At 35.0% G+C, this 19,676-nt stretch overlaps 2 protein-coding genes and 1 long non-coding RNA gene across 5 annotated transcripts in view; 1 reads left to right on the top strand and 2 right to left on the bottom strand.

Annotated features, from left to right (window-relative positions):
* The window catches only part of LOC117990018 (lachesin-like), an 88,971-nt gene extending 83,775 nt beyond the window's left edge, over window positions 1-5,196 (bottom strand). The window contains exon 1 of the mRNA XM_069506228.1: window positions 4,973-5,196. The gene's annotated coding sequence lies outside the window, so the exon portion shown is untranslated. The remainder of the gene's footprint in view (window positions 1-4,972) is intronic.
* A 7,259-nt stretch (window positions 5,197-12,455) lies between these two features.
* On the bottom strand, window positions 12,456-14,363 carry LOC138404384 (uncharacterized). 3 transcript variants are annotated; one of them, XR_011238355.1, is made up of 3 exons: window positions 14,079-14,155; window positions 13,350-13,970; window positions 12,456-13,008 (listed from the first exon to the last, which is right to left on the bottom strand). It is a non-coding gene; the product is annotated as an uncharacterized lncRNA (long non-coding RNA). The 3 variants fall into 3 exon arrangements; XR_011238354.1 differs by lacking the exons at window positions 12,456-13,008; window positions 14,079-14,155 and adding an exon at window positions 14,184-14,363 and having other exon boundaries at window positions 13,313-13,970; XR_011238353.1 differs by lacking the exon at window positions 12,456-13,008 and having other exon boundaries at window positions 13,313-13,970.
* Window positions 14,364-16,635: 2,272 nt separating this feature from the next.
* Window positions 16,636-19,009, top strand: LOC138403658 (uncharacterized). Its single transcript, XM_069505020.1, has 3 exons — window positions 16,636-17,397; window positions 17,977-18,290; window positions 18,931-19,009. The coding sequence occupies exons 1-3, from the start codon at window positions 16,636-16,638 to the stop codon at window positions 19,007-19,009; spliced, it is 1,155 nt and encodes a 384-aa protein (XP_069361121.1).
* The last annotated feature ends 667 nt before the right edge of the window (window positions 19,010-19,676 follow it).

Here is a 19,676-nt window from a genome sequence, read left to right as displayed (position 1 = left end):
CAATAAACATTTTGATGTTGTGTGACGAGGAAAATTAACGACTGCACATGGCGGGCGCCGCGGGTGTAATGAGTCAGCGATGTTCATCATTTGAAGTTTTGGCGGATTTATTTATTCCCGAGGCTTCCCTGCAGGGCATAATGGCGCCTTGAGCGAGAATGTGTGGTCATAAATTAAGCGATAATAAGTTGAGACAACAGCGATGCTGTTAATGACTAAATGTTCTGTAGAATAAGGATGTACTTAGGACATTTACGAGGAAACGTTTAATGATTAGTGATTAGGTGTGACGGGACTAAAATGTTAAAAGATATCTACACTGTTGTCAATCAGCTTATACTTTATACTAAGAATAATTAATTTTGTACTTTTGACTCAATAATAATAATAATCATTTTATTCTCACTTAGAACATAGAATTCACTTAGGTACATGAGAAATTTAAAAATAAACAATTTTAGACAATTTTAGTTTTAGGTAGTAAAGGTAGTTTTTTATCGTACTACGTTACGTAATATAATCTGTTAAATGGTACGCTAAATATATTATATACGTTTGACGGCGTTTTTAAACCCATTTGATAATGTAAGCGTACTTACTAGGCATATACTCGAAACTAAGATATCTGCCAACACAACGACCATTTGACACAAACTGTTAATTCCTGGTACGCACGGTTGGGCGGAATTGAATAATAATTGATTGTAGCTGAGTAGGTATTCTCCGTTTATCCTTTAAGCAAAACACTAAAAAACTAAATAAATTAAGTCTTTTAAAATTGATTGAATTTTTTTCAATTCTAGAATTCCTATAAATCCTATAACATTGATTTATTTATTAAAATCATGGGTTTTTTTTCTAAAAGTAAGTAATTCGGTAAAGCAACAAAATTTAGATTTTCAGCAGAAAATCTCTGAATGTGAGCTAAAAATATTCACACTCCAATAGCAAGTAATTACTTAACGAGTTTTCGTTCTGCAGAAACTTTGATAGCAGAGCTGCGAAGTCAAATCTTATTACAAGTAACTAATCCCGGATGAAAGGAAATGAGTGAAGTTATAAGAATTTAAGAGTTTCTCTCCAACAATTTTTAAAGAAGATGTTCTTATTTTTTTAATTTCTAGGACATCATAATAAGTTTTAGTCACCATTACGAACTGAAACGTATTTGATGCTAGTTTGGTACTTAAGTTTGAAAGAACATAACCCTAGACAACATGCTTTGTTAAATTGATGTGTCTTTAAAAACCCCACGGGAAAACTTTAATTTTCCGGAATAAAGCCCTCCTATAAAGTAGTCTATGCCCATTCCCGGGATGCAAGCTATCTCTGTACGTTAAAAGGATGGGCCTCGTAAAGCTAGACCCATTCACATCATGTTGACTTGATTTGTAAGTAAGTATACCAAATCTGTTGCAAATCCACTGTCATACTAGGTATTATACACCTCATAGTTTATTCCACAAGATAACTATAACATAATAGATAGATGCTGTCATACTCGTAAGCGGATTTCAGAAACCTTTTAGAAGGTTAGTATAATATGAAAAAGGACGATTTTTTATGAAATATTTTCAAAAGGGGGTCCAACTCTTCCTGTTTTGTGACACAAAACATTGACGGTGTAGTTGTACTAGTTCTGTCTTGAATATGGACAACGTACTCACGTTGTAACTTCTAATAACGTTGTATGTTAGAGCGTCGATTCCAAAGCCAACGCCAACAGTTTTATATTCTTAGTTTAATGATTTACTCAGTAAAAACATGTATGTGTACCTCAAGAAAAACTTACAAACGTTATATTTTATCAATACTAAAATACCCTTACTATAACCGGAGAAGGGCACAGCTTTTTAGTCCCGGAAAACAAAAAGTTTCAATGGGTTTTTAAAAATTCATAATCTACTGTTTAACATAACTTATTATTTAATTAATCTTACACTCAATTGTAATTTCCATTAAATTCAAAGTAGAGCTCGATGGAAATCGATATCATCCGAAATTCTCAACTGATTTTCAATTTCATCCCAATTGAATTATTCAATCTAGGTTCAGTTAAAACCAACAAGAGTTCGCATATTTTTACGCGCATATTGATTTCATGTTGATTTAACTTTCAAAGGTCCGTTAGAGGGTTATAAAATGTTTACTTTCCTATAAAAAATGTACAAACCGTTAGCAAACGTTTAATTGTTTCAACCATTGATGTTGAAACCACTTCAACTGTATGTACCTACAGATATATTTGAGTTTCTTTCTAGCTTAAAATAAAAAATGAAAAAGAAATAATCACACCATTCTCATCCATCATCATCATCATCAACCGATAGACGGCCACTGCTGGACATTGGTCTCTTGTATGGACATCCACACGCCATGGTCTTGCGCCACCTGAATCCGGCGGCTCCCTGCGACTCGTCTGATCTCGTCGTTTCAACGCTGTGCCGGTTTTCCGGTGCGAGGTCGCCATTCTAGCACCACGAGACCCCAAATCAGTTTTCCGAACTATTTACCCTGCCTATTGCCACTTCAGCTTCTCAACCCGTTGAGCTATGTAGGCTACTCTAGTTCTCCTACGGATTTCCTAATTTCGGATTTGTTCGATGACTTTGATCTTCAAGCACTGAGGAATTTTGGACAAGAAGACATCTTAAGGCTTTCTGAACGCTGCCCAGCCGTACCATCATTCATCAATCATCATCAACCCATTGCCAGTTCACTACTGAGCCTGAGGTCTCCTCTCAGAATAAGAAGAATCTGGCCATAGTCCACTACGCAGACCAAGTTCAGATTGGCAGACTTCACGCAACTTTGAGAACACTATGAAGAACTCTTAGGTTTCTTTTCACAGGTTTCCTTACGATGTTGTCTTTCACCGTTAAAGCAAGTGATATTTAAATGATTAGTTATCATAGTGCTTATTAGGTGCTCATGTATTAATCCTAACGTAGCGTAGGTTTAATTATAAAAAAATGTATTATTATTTTAACATTATAACATGTTAAATGGTGTAAAACATGAAGACTTTCTCTAGTCTTGCATCTAAAGAGCATTTAATTAAATAATAGAAATAGATACTTGAACAAAAGTGTTTTTAAATAATCTAGTTAATCTACTAGGTACTGTTTTGGAATGCTTTTAGGCAATGAGCTTAGTAATACATAAGGGGAATAGGCAGCAAAATCAAAATCCCTTAAAACATCACTATTGATCTAGTAAGCCATCTCCAAAAGCACAAAGAACTTCCTCGCCATTAAGACTAATTATTTTCCTTTTATCTTCGACGAAATGGTAACATAAAGTGATATAGACAAAAGACGTAGGTATTAGCTGAAAACAAAGCATCCCAAAAGAAAATTGGGATGTCCCGGCGAAGCTGTCATTGGAGTAATTTTCTTTGTAGTTCGGATTGTGTCCGTGCGAAGATACGTATTTATTTTGTTTGAAAAAAAGGGATGGGTTTACGCGAGCCAAAATGTTACTCAATACTCAAAAAACTACTGAAACAGTGAGACATGTTGTGTTAGGACTGAGAATGTACTAAGCTGTGTTCGTTATCATTTCACTGGAGGCTAACCACACAGCTACATAATTTGGTACCCCTACAAGACCTAGTTGCGATAACACAGTATCTCTACACATATATTATAAAAATGCGAACGTGTGTTTGTACGTTCTATTTCTTTTTTTTTCTTTTAAAAAGAATATGGCTAAAGTTTATCATGATGACTAATATTCCCTCCAACTAAGTGTAAAGCTTGTGGTAGTGGTTTGAACCGGTGACCTTTCAGATTTCAGTCCGCTCCTTTAACCATTGTACTATCGAGGCTGTTAGTTTATTGGTTTGTCCTTCAATCACGTCGCAACGGAACAATGGCTTGACGTGATTTTCGCATGGGTATAGTTAAAGACCTGGAGAGTGGCATAAGCTACTTTTATCCCGGAAAAATCAAAGAGTTCCCACGGGATTTTTGAAAATCTAAAACCACGCGGACGAAGTCGCAGGCATCAGCTAGCTAGTAATATTATAAATGAATTGCGCTGGGTAAGCAACGCTGACCCAAATAGTGACTGGATTTGTGACTTTGGAGGTAAGAATTTAGTCTTTACGTTTCTATCGGTCTCAGAGACAACGTTCACATCTGTTGACTGAAGCCGTCATCTTAGTCGAGTTGTGTGGAGGAAGATTGTGGAAGTTCACTGCAATAATATAACTATCCCAAGAATGTGATCTTCATCTCAAGCTATCGCTATATAGTCCACTATTAAGCACGGACCGGGAGGAATGCGAATGGTTTAGGCCTCAGTCCACCATGTTGGTCAAGTGCGGATTGGCAAACTTCGCACATCTGCGAAAACTTTATGCGAAGCTCTCAGGCATGCAGGTTTCTTCAACATTAATATAGTTACAACTTAAAATTACTGAGTCTATTTTGATTATTTTGTGTGATTGTTTTGGCTCTAGCGTAGGCTAGAAAAAAGTAGGGAAATACATTAATGAAATACTTTTTAATAAAAATGAAAAATTGTGGTCCAGAATTACCAAATAATGATCACTGATCAATGATCATGTTGGGTAGTGATAACTAATGGCCGAATATGGTAATATTTAAAACAAAAACTTAAGAGCTTATCAAATACTAGGTCATCATTTTTGAAATTTTGTTGTACTTAATATGAAAAATCTGAAAACCTAGATCCACCCCTTAACTACTAAAAGCAGTTTCTGTATTTGGTCATAACTCATAATGTACCTATAAGCATAGTAATATTGTCATACCTACTCGTAAATATTACACAAATTATCAGGGTGTATATAATTATAGTACTCATTATACTTAATCACATCACAATCACATACAGAAAGAAAATAATAAACACATTATAGAAGCTTAAATTACTAGAAAGTAGATACTAAACAAATAAACTTTAAAAAAAAATAAAATAAACTTTGCTGAAAAATACTACTTACAAATTTTTCACTCAAAAAGTCCACATAATAAGCATTTCCATTGCATACACTAAATTATATCGTCAGTTAAAACTTTATCGGACGTAATCAGGATTCAAATATAAAATTCATCTCATAGGTGAAAAAGAATGTAGCCTCAAAACTTTTCGCGACCGCTACGAGTGCTGCGAGTGCTACGAGGTACGGGTGATGTACTACGTCGTAGCGTCTGCCCGGATCCGCGGGGCGCGTCGCACTGAGCTCTTGACAAGACAATCTTTCCCTGTACACAGGGCCCTCAACAGATAACAGCAACTTGTGAGCTCTCATACGAGTGACGCTCGCGTTCGGGACCTTTGTTTTCCAGATGCTTTACAACTGGCTGCAACAGTTGTCGCCCTATATGAATTAATCAAGTATATTTTAAAGTAGCTAAAATTTGTTTGTAAAGTACTCACATTGTTATAATAAATAACATGTACCATATGTAAGTACGAAAGTTTTATTTACCTCCAACCCGGTCGTTCAATGACGTGGGTTGATTCGGTAACTCAGTGTCGAACACTAAATGATAGTCACCGAGGTCATTTGACATTCGTTGTTCTACATTGCTGCTTCATTGAGTGGTATTAAAATTAATTTTCTTATAAAATCTTCGAAGGATTATAAATTAATGTCAAATGAGCTCAGTGGCTATCATTCAGTGTTAGACACTGAGTTAGCGAATCAGTAGGCTGATAAAGGTGGTGGGAAGTGATTGGATGAGGAAGGCCGTGGACCGTTTTTTGTTTCGCGCTCTTGGACAGGCCTATGTCCAGCAGTGGACGTATACAATCTGATGGAATGAGAAAAAATTGAATTTTATTTCATACAAACCGAACAGGTGCCTTGTGTCGTGTCGTGTCTTGTGAAACTTCTTAAATAAATAGGTATTTAAGAAGTTATGAGCTCTTATGTAGGAAACTGTGCTTTTTTAGAAATTAGAAATAATTTTTTTAGAAAAAGAAAAATTGTGGAGCCCTTTTCTTAAATTTTGACAATTATCTACATTAACTTTAAAGCATGTTGCTAAATTCTGATAGGTTATGCTACTGATCATATAAAAATTATTTTACGTGAATTAAAGTTAATTTATGCTGTTGTTTTTACTACAAACTAATTAAGTTGAAAGAATGTATAAAGTGCATTCAAAATAAACTGGCGTGTTTCCACTTGAGACCGTCATTAGCAATAACAATAGGATTCATTCGTGGCGGGTGAATTTAAAAGTATCAACACTGATTGGTTTGCAACAAAATATATAAGGTTGAACCGGCTCCTTTAAAAATGAATGGGCTCTATGAGTGTTTGGTTTATTACCCTTATTTTTTACGTGGCATTTGGAATGTAATCCTATTGTTATTGCTAATGCCGGTCTCAAGTGGAAACCCGCCAGTTTATTTTGACTGCACTATACCTGTCTACAATACATTAAGCTCGTCTCCTCGTTACAAGTACCGGGGAATGCCCGGCATACCCACCCACACATCCCCCGCGCTAACCCGGTGCGGGCGAGCACGGGTGACGGGCGGGTGTGCGGGGCATCCCCCGCCTCATACTCCGATTGCCATCTCAACCTATAGCGTACTATATACCTATCAATGTTACGAGCGAGACTTACCTACTTCTTGATTAAAATGTTTTGCACTCCCACCACTGTCAAAACTCATCGAATTACTAAAAACACTTCATATTGAAAGAGTGAAAATGGAAAAATATGAAAGGATTCGTAATACGCGCACCAATTTTTGTTCCTAAGATTTTTCCTCTGAAATACGATTACTCTCCGCGAGCATGCATAAAAACAGGCAAATCACAAACAAGATAACATTCGCTAGGTCCTTCTCCGCGAGAATCTCATTTTCAATATGTTTTTATAACTTTCGGTGAGGAAATGAGGTGGCGCTCCGCGGCGGCATTGTCATCATAAACCAACCGAGGCCTCCTTCATAAATCCCCTCCAAATGTACCTTTATACGCATTATGCCATAACATCGGAAATACTTTTTTGCTCCGACGCTTTTAAACCCAACAAATAAGTCGTATCTCTATCCGTTTATTGTTGCTTGCTTATCATATTATTACAGTGCTATATCATTTCAATATTTTACTTCTGTATTGGCAATAAACTTTAAGTAAAAATATGGTAGCTCAACCCGCCGTAAGGCAAAATCATGCGCTTGTGATACATTTGGTTCCGTCGACGTTGGTAACCAAAGTTTCATAACCAGCTACCAAATAAGATTAGTAACTGGTTATTAATCAATAATATTTTATCCGGGTTCGTAACGAAATCAGATTAAAGTTACGTGGTTTCGAAACTGATTAGGTACTAACCAAGAGTATTTTAGCCAGGGTAACGATAGATCAGTCAGTCAGTCAGTCACTTTTTCCTTTTATATATTTAAGTAGGAGGATTTTCGTTTATTAGAATTCATTCATCACTTATTCAGTTTGCCCAGCAAAGCTGGCTATAGGGTTGCTCTCGTTCTAAAGAACAGTCGCCGTACAGCAACAAGTCGATCGTTTTATGTGACTGCCAATACTGTAAAATATTATTTACTTTGAGTACTAAGTTTGCAAACTTATATATATTTATTTGTTTGTAATTATTGATATACTTAAGTATCTTAAGGTATGGTTTAAAATTCTTTGAATTCAAACAGTAAAATAAAAGCTACCTTACACTTTCTAACATCGGACCTTGCAGTTTAGGCCACATTAACTTACAAAAACATCTGTAAAGGTAGCAATAACTGGAGTAGAGTGAAATAAACTCGGATAAATGAAGTTACTTGTGACTAAAATAATAACATCAATAGCGCTAAACAACAATTTGCGAAATTTGTTTACAAAGTAAACGTTAGCTTTTGGCACCATTGCACAGTCTTTTCTCGTTCAATTTTCGCCAGTCTCAACATAATAACCCCTTGTTGACATTGCCCCCGCACCGCCCCCGGCACTCCACAGGCAATAAGACAGTAATAAATGTTCAGATCCAAAGACAAGAATAAAACGGAATATAATAAGTAGATATTGTGAATCGGTACTTGGGAGTTCGATATTGCTTCTCATGACCGAAGTTTGCGGACTTCATCCTTTTACTTTTACAAGTTGTTATGAGGACACTTTAAAGTGCATTCGATTTGAAAATTTTGTAGTTTATTTTAACGTATCAGACGATAATCAACTCATCTTACTGAAAATATTTTTCATGGACGATATCTTTAGGAGAATTAAAAGGAGCAGAGTCTGCAGATCTTTTGCTAGACTCATATTATGACTATAAGTGAGATCAATTGTTGAAATCAGAGGTACCTATTCGTAAATCAGATAAAAAGTTTATATAGATTGAATCATGTCTTAAATAAATTTATTCAAAAATGTACCATAATTTTTTGTAATACTATTTTACCGAAAATAAAAACAATTTATAATAAGAAGAACCTTCGTTACGAAAAGATGGAACCTAGAGTGTAGATACATAATGTTGTATTACTATCAGAATGTAATCGATGCGCAAAGTTTAATAAAAAACACAGTTCATAAAAATAATAGAAAATTTCTAATTATATTAATGAGTGTAGGTACTCAGATATATAATTAAAAATAGTTAAATAAAACTTTTCTGTTGACTTTTATCACGAAATCCTTGGTATGGCCATTAGATAGGTACCTAGTAATTATTATGTCTGGCTCGAATAAAAACTACCTACTGGCTGTGCACACCCCCACGCAAAATGTATCTTTATAATTGGTATTGTTTTGACTATTTCTATATCTAAGAAACGTCAAATAGGTCACCAAAATCAACCACAGTAGTTCGGCTTGAAGTTATAATTTAATACTTACAATCTAGGCCTTCTCAACAGCTATATTTTCAAGATTTACAATGAAGCAAGAAGATTCGGAATTTATAACAGTAACATTTGAAAATCATTTTAAGTTGACGTCACAAAAATGAATCAACTTTATGTTGCCTAACTTTATAATCGAAATAATTACTTTGCGAGTGTTCCTGTTTCTTCTCGGTTTTATTGCACTGGTTTATTAAAAAAATCTTTCGCTGGTAGAAAGATTTTCGCAATTTCACCACTCAGTTTTGTTGAATAACTTCCTAGATCCCAATCATTTGACTAAGCGATGAATACTTGTAGAGTAATTTTTTTTACAATAAAGTTCGTAAAGTGGTTTTTACTTCAAAGTAATACAAAGTCTGCGATAACCATGTTCGTATTGCAAGCAAAACATACATTAAAAATATATACCAATTAATAGCCCTCCATAGTCTTAATAAAATAACGTTTAATACAGCATAAAAAATCGTGTTTGAAGAGGATGTTGATATCGGCTCATTAAAATGATTTTAAGTCATGTGGTCAGTCGGATAATCGTACAAAAACTTCCATTAACCGGAAAATCGGCCATGTTTCATTTCAACACCTTTCATTTGAATGCTAAGTCTGAATTGTAAGCCGGTTATACCGTTCTGTTCGCAAAATATTTGTATTGGTCTTTGGTAATTGATATTTTAATGATATTTTAGGTATGTAAGAGCAGAAATTTTTGCGCATTGGAATCATAGAAAGGATTGAATGTTTTTAATATGAATCCAACGTAAGCCAAGGTAAGGTACCTACTTTAGCCCGTAAATCAGTTTTTCAATTACCAGATAAACTTTGTCTGTCGAAAAATTTCCTACACAAAAACTGTCAATACTTCATAACTCACTTTAAAGTTATTTGACGATTAAAATTGGCCCACAAAATAATCCATAATACTAAGTGTGACTGATTGGATAAGTTGGGTTTGCTGGTTAAAGTATAATAAGGTACGGTAGCCATGAAACACCTTACCTTGTTAAAATATGCCAACAAGCTTATTTAGTCTTGATGTATGAAAAGGAGTGATAAAATGTAAGAATTTCAAAAACATCTACCTATTTTGTATCGTGGGTATCCACAAAAATAATATCCGATGTAGATATTATGGCAGGGAGCAATAAATAACCGGCTAAAAGGTGAGGTTTAGCATTCAAATGAAAGGTGTTAAGGGTAAAATATTTCATTTTAGCTGGTTAATGGAGGTTCTTTGTAGGAATATCCGCATGGACGGAGCGACGCGACAGCATGACTTCAAATCTGTTTAGTTAGGATCGTGAGAGGAATATTTGTTTTTTAACTCTCAATTACAACTTTTCCTTTTTAGGGTTTCGTACTTCAAAAGGAAAAATGAACCCTTATAGGATCACTTTGTTGTCCGTCTGTCCCTTTGTCTGTCTAGACTAGAAGTAGACTAACACACTAATCTTTAACATACAATACGCGACAGGTCAAGATAGCAATCCGGGCGGGGACGACGTGCGGGTGTGCAGGGCGTCCGGCCGCGCCCTCTCATACCTCCATACCAGGATTGTTATCTCGACCTGTCGCGTACTATACAAGTTGGTAATAATACGAGTATATCTAAGGCAATTTTTTTATGCTCATTTAAATTATCTACAAACTTAACTCAAACCAAACTTGAAGCAACTCTTTCACGTAAAAACTACTGGACAGATTTGGCTGAAATTTGGAACGGCGATATATTATACCCGGTAAATCATAGAGTTCCACGGGATTTTGAAAAATCTTAATCCACGCAGACAAAGTCACGGTATCGATCGGCTAGAAACTATAATATGGAAAAGCCATAATATTTTTGTTCTCGCTAAGTCAAAAACTAGTTCGAAAGTAATTATTAAAAATTGGTTACTTACCGTTGGTATGATATTATATTATTATATCGTTGCAATTTTGTTTATCATATTATTAATAAACATTATAATTAACAATCACGATACATAGGCATTACTACGTAGAGGGTCATAATCTGAATAAAAAAATTGCGGTTTGCAAATCGTTTTCGCTACAACTTGATGTCAAGTGTTGTATTGACTTACTTACTTCAGGGAACACGATTTTTGTTTGGAATAAACCTTCTAGAGGTCTAATTTAGTATAATGATTATAATAATTGACAGTCGGTGGCGTTATACTGTATCATATTATCATAGGTCTAAGCAATATCTTACATCGTCACGGTAGTGCACTCTAGGTAAAGTGCCTGCTTAATATTCTCTATGTCATACAATATAACGCCCTTGGAGCTAAGAAAATGTAAGTAAGTAGACTGAGGCGTGAAGTTGAAAACTCTATTAAGTATCACTTTCTAGGGATCCTTACTGAAGGGTGCCAACGGGACTCTATTACTAAGCCTCCGCTGTTCGTCCGTCCGTCCGCCCGTCCATCCATCTATCTGTCAACGGGCTGTATCTCATGAACCGTAAGAGTTAGCGAGTTCAAATTTTTACAAAATGTCCATGCTCCTACCATTATGAGATTTATGGAAAGGGGTTACGACCCTTAGCAATAAGGAACACAATTATGAAGAAGAGAAATACGTCACACTTAGTATATAGACTAATTATATACACCACCTCCCACTGTCCAGTTGTTCATTTTCTTCTGTCTGCACGGCTAGCATGGGCCGAAGATAAAAATTATATCCCCCGATTTTATCCACTGCACAGGAGATAACATTAACTTCTCCACCCCTCAGAGCACGGCAACAGGGGAGAGGAGAAGTTTATCCCCGTTTGACATTTCACGGGGACTCGGGGGACTATTTATCCACCGTCTATAGCATGGGGCCAAATAAAAGAAGATAAACTGTCCTTTTTTGACATTTGAGAGGGATAATTTTATCATCGAGATTAGAGGTGGGTATAAGCTCATAGAACTTTAACTCAATTATTAAAAGATCAAAAAACATGTCTCGCGCTTTTTTTATTAGTTTGAAATAGAGAATTTAGAACGAAAATAACATGAGCACGTAATTAGTGATGGAAGTAATCCCTTTGAATTTCCCGACGCTGAGTTCCAACACTTGTTTCGGATGGACAAATATTATGTGCTGTACTTATGCGAGCAGCTTAATGAAGCACTAAAGCCGATTAATTCGGTGGATGGATTCATAAAAGTAAGTAAGTACTTACCTATTACCTAAAACCATCTTGTGCAAACGAATAGGTACCTAATTTAGGTTACCTACTTAGGTAGGTAGTAGGTACCTACAAATAGGTATTCGCGGCTATTCCCTATTTATTCTACGTCCTCACATCTATAAGACTCTTGGCAGATGGTAGTTACCAGTGAGATACAAGTCAAGGTCATGGGATGACTATTGCCCGCGACTTCATCTGTGTGGATTTAGGTTTTGAAAATCCTGTGAGAACTATTTGATTTTCCAGAATAAAAAGTAGCCGGTGTCCATCCTCGGGATGTAAGCTAACTCTGTAGGTACTAAATTTCATCTAAATCGGTTAGACTGTTGGGCTGTGAAAAGCTAGCAGACAGACAGGCAGACACACTTTCGCATTTATAATATTAGTATGGATTATTGGAAATATAAAATAACACAATGACTCATTATAATAAAATCATTTATTTGAACAAAATAGGCAGGAGTCTAATTTAACAAAACAATTCTTAAATTAAAATACACACCTATATCATAGTTAAATACATAATGATACACAAACACAATAACACTTTACAAATTATAATGGTTCATCATAAGTGTTTTGTAAGAGTAAATATGTTAGCCTATTATACTTTATAGACCATTTCAGTATATCCTCTTACTCTTAATTTATTATTATTGAAAATCATTAATGTATAAATTGTATATTTCAGAATTCCAATGGAACAACCAAAGGACAGACTAGAAAATGTAACAAATAAAGAAGTCTCACATATCTATGGATCAAACCAGACTGCTAACTGTTGCCCGACAATAAAAGGGAAAAAGGGATGGAATAATAAATACATATTTGCATTAAAATATATTTCTTTAAGTACCTATTACCTAAAACCACCTTGTGCAAACCCATCCTTATATCTACTACTACTACTACTAGGGTTCTGTAGGGTACCAATGGGACCGTATTACAGTCTCAGCTCTCCATCTGTCTGTCTCCTGAAACGTAACAGGTTAAAGTTGAAATTTTGTACTTATTTCTATTGCTGCTATAACAAAAAATAAGTTTCTTCAAAAAATAATTTTGCTTTAAGTACTCTGTGTGATTGAGTAACAAACACAAACTTTTAGGCATAATATTAGGAATACCAATTAAAACAATGTTTATTTGGGTGAACACAAATCTCTGATGTTAACTTAACAGATCTAAAAGTAGTGCTATTATCCTTAAGAAAAGGAAGTAACAAGTTTAATGTTCAATCAAACCACACTGCCATAGAATAACTTCCTATATTCATAACTATTTACAAATTACAAAAATGTACATATCCTCTACTTACTTTTTATTTATTTATTGGCATTTATAGGAAAACCACTCGGGGCTATTGGTTTTATAAAGTACCCACTGTGTACAAAGTGGGTTAAACGACAGTCTCACCATAGTCCACCACCGACACTTCAAAGATTTCCTGCCATAAGATAAAAAACATTGGCTTGACATGCTTATAAAGAAATTAGGTTAGTTTAATAGCTCAAACCATACCAGCTTAACCAATTTTAAGTGATATTGAACTCTTCTCAGTGCAGTGTGCTGAACTGTTAGTTTTATCATCATCTCAAACAATAATGAAAATATTTTATGTTGATAAGATGTGTACCTAACTTACCTATTCCAATAGGTAGGTACCTAAAGTTATTTTGAGTTTGTTATACAAGACACACATTTAATAGAACTAAATTAATACACGCATCTCTCTGGCTGGCCCATTATGGAGTCTTCAGGTCCAATTCCTGTTGAGCATTTATGCCCAACAGTGATAATTAATATTGAACACTTATGTGCTCATATATGTGACCGACGGCACTATTGAGACATTTCCCGGTGGTCCTACATCCCGAGCTGCCTCATCATACTTGTCAGTCAGTGGCCAGTGCCCTTCTTCAAGTACATATTTCCATGTCTGCAAATAAAACAACAATTGATGCATTTCTTTGTCGCTAACAATATCAATATATTATCACTTCAATTTTGTGTACTGACTAACACAAATTGTCTTAGTGATACTTACTGTGATAGCTAGGAATTTCAACTATTCGATTATTTTTTAATTTGGATAATTCAAAAGTGGAGTTAGGTTAGGTAAACAGTAAACACAAACAATAACAATACTTACGTGCATAATCTTCTGTGAATGTTTTTTAAACTATTTTACGGCTCCGGCTTCTAGCTCTTTTAAAATAAAAAGCAGCCACAGACGAGTTACGAGTAACGAAAACGAGCAAAATCAAAAGCACAGATAAAAAATAATAACACTTTGACATTAACCGAGGACTAGTCTTTTCCCGCCTTATCACCGGGGATAATTATATCCAACCCTGTGCCCATGCTCGGAGAGTGGAAATAACTATCGGAGGGGATAAAATTTTTATCCTTTCCTCGGGGAGAAAATTTCCCGGCCCATGCTAGGCCTGCTGGAAGAGATCGCTATTTAGCGATAAGACCGCCTTTTCTAGCTAGGTACCTACATTTTAAGTTTTTTTTTGTGACTTGTCATTTGTGTTTTGTGATGCAATAAAGTATATACATACACTTTTGTCGACTTTCTTTCTTTTAAGTAGCAGTATTTAAGTACATCTATAAATTACAGCCCCTTTTAAGGTGTAAGATTTCTTGAACATTGCAACCCGGCCTCAGGATCCCGTCTTGTAATTAAGATATAAATTGTTAAACATAATTTGGCGGTCCATTATTTAGGCTTTTGTTCAATTTAAATATCTGTTTCTGCTGTTGTTTTATTTATAACTGAATTTAAAAAGACGGTTTATTCGTAAGCTTCTATTTTACATTAATTCTACGTATGAATTTATGTGAAAGATTTTATAACAAATGACAGACGGACTCTATTGTATCCATATTTACAAAGCTTATTTACAAACATGACAGCGTTTTTTTGTACACATATGGAAGAATAGGTAATGTATGAACAACTTTGCGTAAACCTGTTATCATCGATAGTAAAGTGCAGCAGACTGTGGATTCAAGTAATTCTCTCCATTCTTCAGTAATTCATATTTTTCTTTTTCAATTTATTTTATAACACAATATTTTTCACTTGTATCAAGAAAAATGTTAGCGTTCGACGAATATTCTAGACTGAGTTTAAGAATCCTGTTACTTTACAAGGATTGTATACCTAAACTTTACATAAAAAAGATTCCGACGAACTGAGAACCTCCTCCTTTTTTGAAGTCGGTTAAAAAGAAGAAAGCGTTTGAGTTATGACAGTGAGGTTCAATCGACCCAACAATACAGTAAATCACGGTGGTTTTTCCACACGAAATGAAAAAAAAAACAATAATGAAGGGAAGAAAGGGCGGGAAGGCACGGCGTGGAGTTAAGAGGAATCCAACTAAGATGGATGACGTCATTTTGTTCTTCATTAACCCATTTGCTTCGCGCGTTATAGCTTAAATAGTTCCTGAGCACAACACGTCTTGTTGTTCGCTGGGAGAGCACGGAACAGAAAGAACAGGCTGGGAGATTACTAATTTTTATCTTCGTCCATTATTATAAGCATTCTATCTTGTGTCATTCATTCATAGTAATTTTATTCTCATTAGAGAAAGTCGTAGAAATAAATGTATTTAGAAAAAGCAAGGAGTGACTTTAAGGAGCAACACACACCTACAGACTTGAGTGGAGCTAGGACAGCATCTATTTTAAATATTATTTTACAAGATTTAAGTTTTATTTAGAAATTTCCTTGAAGTGTAGGTTAAAACACTATCAAAAATAAGTATATAAATATAGCATAATTTATGATAAAAACTTAAATTCCACTTTAATAATTGTAGCATAACGGCGGCCATCGTTTTTATTGTTTATCGTACCTTTGTCAAAGTAAATAAAGCGAAGCTTAAGTAATTGTTATCAGAAAACAAGGTGCGCCTCAGTCGCACTCCACTCTACAGGTGTATTTTGCGCTTTAGGTGAGATAAAGAAAACAAAACATTAATTGAGAAATAACCACCGCAATATCAAATTGTTTCAAAAATCAAAAGTACAGATAGATTGTTTCAAAGAAGTAGTTATAAAAAATACGGTCCTTAACGAGAATATTGATAGAGTTAATGTTCTCGTAAATGTTGGCAAATCATAAACCGGCCAAGTGCGAGTCAGGCTCGCGCAACGGGGGTTCCATACTACAGTCGTATTTTTCCGACATTTTGCACGATAATTCAAAAACTATGATGCATAAAAATAAATAAAAATCTGTTTTAGAATGCACAGGTGAAGACCTTTCATATGATACCCCACTTGATATAGTTATTGTAGCAGAGACAACTCATAGACAAGTGACCAATTGTCAATGTCGTACGTAGGTGTCACCTGTCATGTGTCAACGTCAATTGATAGACTTCCACTTGTAAGAGTTGGCCATATCCGTGCACACTAAGCTCATTGTATTAATATTAATTACTAAGATAATCCAAGTGTAAATATTAAAATAAAGCCAGATAATTTAAAGAAACATTATTTTATTTAACACAACGTTACATGGCGCAGCCGTTTTCGAACAAAACATCAGATTAAAACGGATTACAAGTTTGGACTGAACAAAGACAATGGCTGACGGGGCAACGACTACGATGCAAGGTGACATGTGTGGTGTCGAATTTAAGATGCCGCGAGGAATAGATCTGGAAGATTTGGATACGTGCTGGCAGCAGTGGCAAAAATTCAAGGATTCGTTTAAGATATTTATGCTGGCGGCGGGTTTTGAGAAGTTGTCTGAACCAAGAAAAGCAGCATTATTATTAAATTGCATTGGATCTTCAGCCCTGGAACTATACCTCAACGTATTAAAAAAAGAAGATAAACCGAAATTAGAGGAAGTTATCAAGTTATTCGACGAATATTTCAAGCCGAAAAGTAATGAAGTAATGGCAAGTTACAATTTTAATAGAAGAGTACAACAAGACGGAGAAAATTTTGACACATTTTACTCAGACTTAAGAAAACTGGCAGACAGCTGTAACTTTGGTCAACAAAAGGACAGGATGTTACGGGACAGACTCGTCATCGGCGTGAAACAGACACGAGTGCAACAAAAATTATTAGAAATTAAGGACCTCACACTGGACAAGGCACTGGACATATGTCGATCAGCGGAGCTGTCCAGTCAGCAACTTATGGTGCTACACAGCTCGGAGGTGAATGCGGTGGCAGCAGCAAGCACAACCCGGCAGCTGACTACCCCGGCGAGCAACAATAGCAAAGCTAAGTATAGTAGGCCCCATAATAATATTAATAATAAGAAAAATTGTCAAAATAATTATAAAAATAACTTGAATAAAAACAATTATCAGTGTAAAAAGTGTAATAAGGTACATGGTCCTAGGCAGTGTCCAGCCTTTGGAAAAACTTGTTTAAAATGTGGAAAATTAAATCATTTTAGTATAGGATGTATGTCTAAGAATCAAAAGCTTGATAATATTAATAACATTCATGATTTATGACTAGTATACTCAATAGATTTTACTAAAAATGAATGGAATACGTTGTTGCAAGTTGAAAATAAGAGGGTCTGTTTTAAGTGTGACACGGGGGCCCAAATAAATGTTTTGAGTTTGCGGGACCTTAAAAAAATTGTCGATGATGAGACAAAAATAAAAATGTCTGAGACAAAAACCATAATAGAAGTCTTTGGTGGAGGAAAATTATTTCCTATAGGAAAGGTCACATTAAAAGTATATTCTAATAATAATATTAATAACAATGAGTGGTTCAACACTGAGTTTTTAATTATTAATGAACCGGTTAGACCGATCCTAGGGCTAGGCTCTTTGGTACAGCTTAGGCTCTTAAATACTAATAATAATATTAATACACTTACAAGTTGCACTAATACTAATATGAAAATGAGTAAAGACTCAATTGTTAATATGAATAACGAACTGTTTCAGGGAGTCGGGGAGTTTAAGAGCTCACTGCAGCTACGCATTCAACCTGGCGTGGAGCCTGTGGTGCGACCCCCACGGCGAGTGCCTAACGCACTGAAGGATCGCCTTGCGGACAAGTTGGAAGCTCTGGTGAAGCACAAAGTCATCGCGAAGGTCGATCACCCTAAAAGTTTTGTAAGCAACTTGGTTATTATAGAAAAGAAAGATGGGTCGCTTAGAATTTGTTTAGATCCTAAAGATCTTAATAAAGTATTAATAAGAGAACATCATTTGATTCCCACCATTGATGAAATTATAACTAAACTTTGTAATAAAAAGTATTTTTCAGTGCTAGATTTATCCGATGGTTTTTATAATATTAAACTTTCAGAAGATTCGAATGATTTATGTACATTTAATAGTCCATTTGGTTGTTATAAGTTCCTAAGATTGCCATTTGGTTTATCAGTAGCACCGGAAATTTTCCAAAAATATAGTGAAACAGCCTTTGGAGATATTCCAGGCGTGATAGTGTACTGTGACGATTTGTTAATATGTGGTGAAACTGAACAAGAGCATGATGCAATATTAAAAAAGGTTTTTGAACGGGCTAGAGAACATAATGTTCGCTTTAATAAGAATAAATTTCAATATAAATTAAAAGAGGTGAAGTATTTTGGCCATATTTTTTCTGAGAAAGGTATGCAAATAGACCCAGAGCGGGTAAGTGCAATTATTAATATGAAAAGTCCCAATAATAAAAAAGAGTTACAGATTTTCCTTGGCATGGTCAATTATTTAAGAAAATTTATACCTAACTTGGCTGATATTGCATCAACGCTTCAGTTATTATTAAAGAAAGATGTTGAGTGGTTATGGACGGAAGTTCATGAAAATGTTTATAATAATGTTAAAATTAAATTAAGCCAAGCACCCATTTTACAGAATTTTAACAGTAAATTGCCTATAACGATTCAGTGTGACGCATCAAAGAGTGGTCTCGGATGCTGTTTACTTCAAAATGGTAAACCAGTTTGCTTTGCTTCAAGAAGTTTAACACCTGCAGAATGTAATTTTTCCCAAATTGAAAAAGAATTGTTAAGTATAGTATGGGCAACTAAGAAATTTCATTATTATATCTATGGTCATAAGATTACCGTAGTTAATGATCATAAACCATTAGAAAGTTTATTAAAAAAGCATTTACATGAGGTACCGTCTCCTAGACTACAGAGATTAAAGTTAAAGTTGTTAAAATATAATTTTGAATTTAAATATTTACAAGGTAAACAAATGTACATAGCAGATTTGTTATCAAGGTCGTATCAGGAGTGTAATGATACAGATGATTCTTATATGTATGAAGTCATACACTGTATAGGGTTAGCACAGAAATTAGAATGCACAGAAGAACAAAAATTAGTATTAATCTCAGAAAGTTCTAAAGATGAAGAGTTATTAAAAATAATTGAATTTATACAGAATGGTTGGCCGGACAAAATTTCTCATATTCCAGATGTAATAAGAAGTTATCATAAATTAAGAGCTGAACTTAGTGTGGGCGATAATTTAGTCTTCTATAATGATAGGTTAATAGTACCGAAGAGTTTAAGATTGAATGTCATTAAAACTTTACATGAAGGGCATGTAGGTATGTCAAAAATGAAGCAGACAGCTAGAAGGTTGTATTACTGGCCTTATATGGACTCTCACATTGAAGAGTA

Source organism: Maniola hyperantus, chromosome 2, assembly GCF_902806685.2.
Source record: "Maniola hyperantus chromosome 2, iAphHyp1.2, whole genome shotgun sequence".
NCBI lineage: Eukaryota > Metazoa > Arthropoda > Insecta > Lepidoptera > Nymphalidae > Maniola > Maniola hyperantus.
This window is presented reverse-complemented; position numbering and strand designations above follow the sequence as displayed.

Coding starts and splice junctions, on each gene's coding strand:
- LOC138403658 (XM_069505020.1), top strand. CDS start 16,636: ATGGCTGACGGGGCAACGACTACGATGCAAGGTGACATGTGTGGTGTC. Junction 17,398..17,976: donor AGTGTAAAAAGTGTAATAAG/GTACATGGTCCT, acceptor GAACTGTTTCAG/GGAGTCGGGGAGTTTAAGAG. Junction 18,291..18,930: donor ACTAAACTTTGTAATAAAAA/GTATTTTTCAGT, acceptor ATAACGATTCAG/TGTGACGCATCAAAGAGTGG.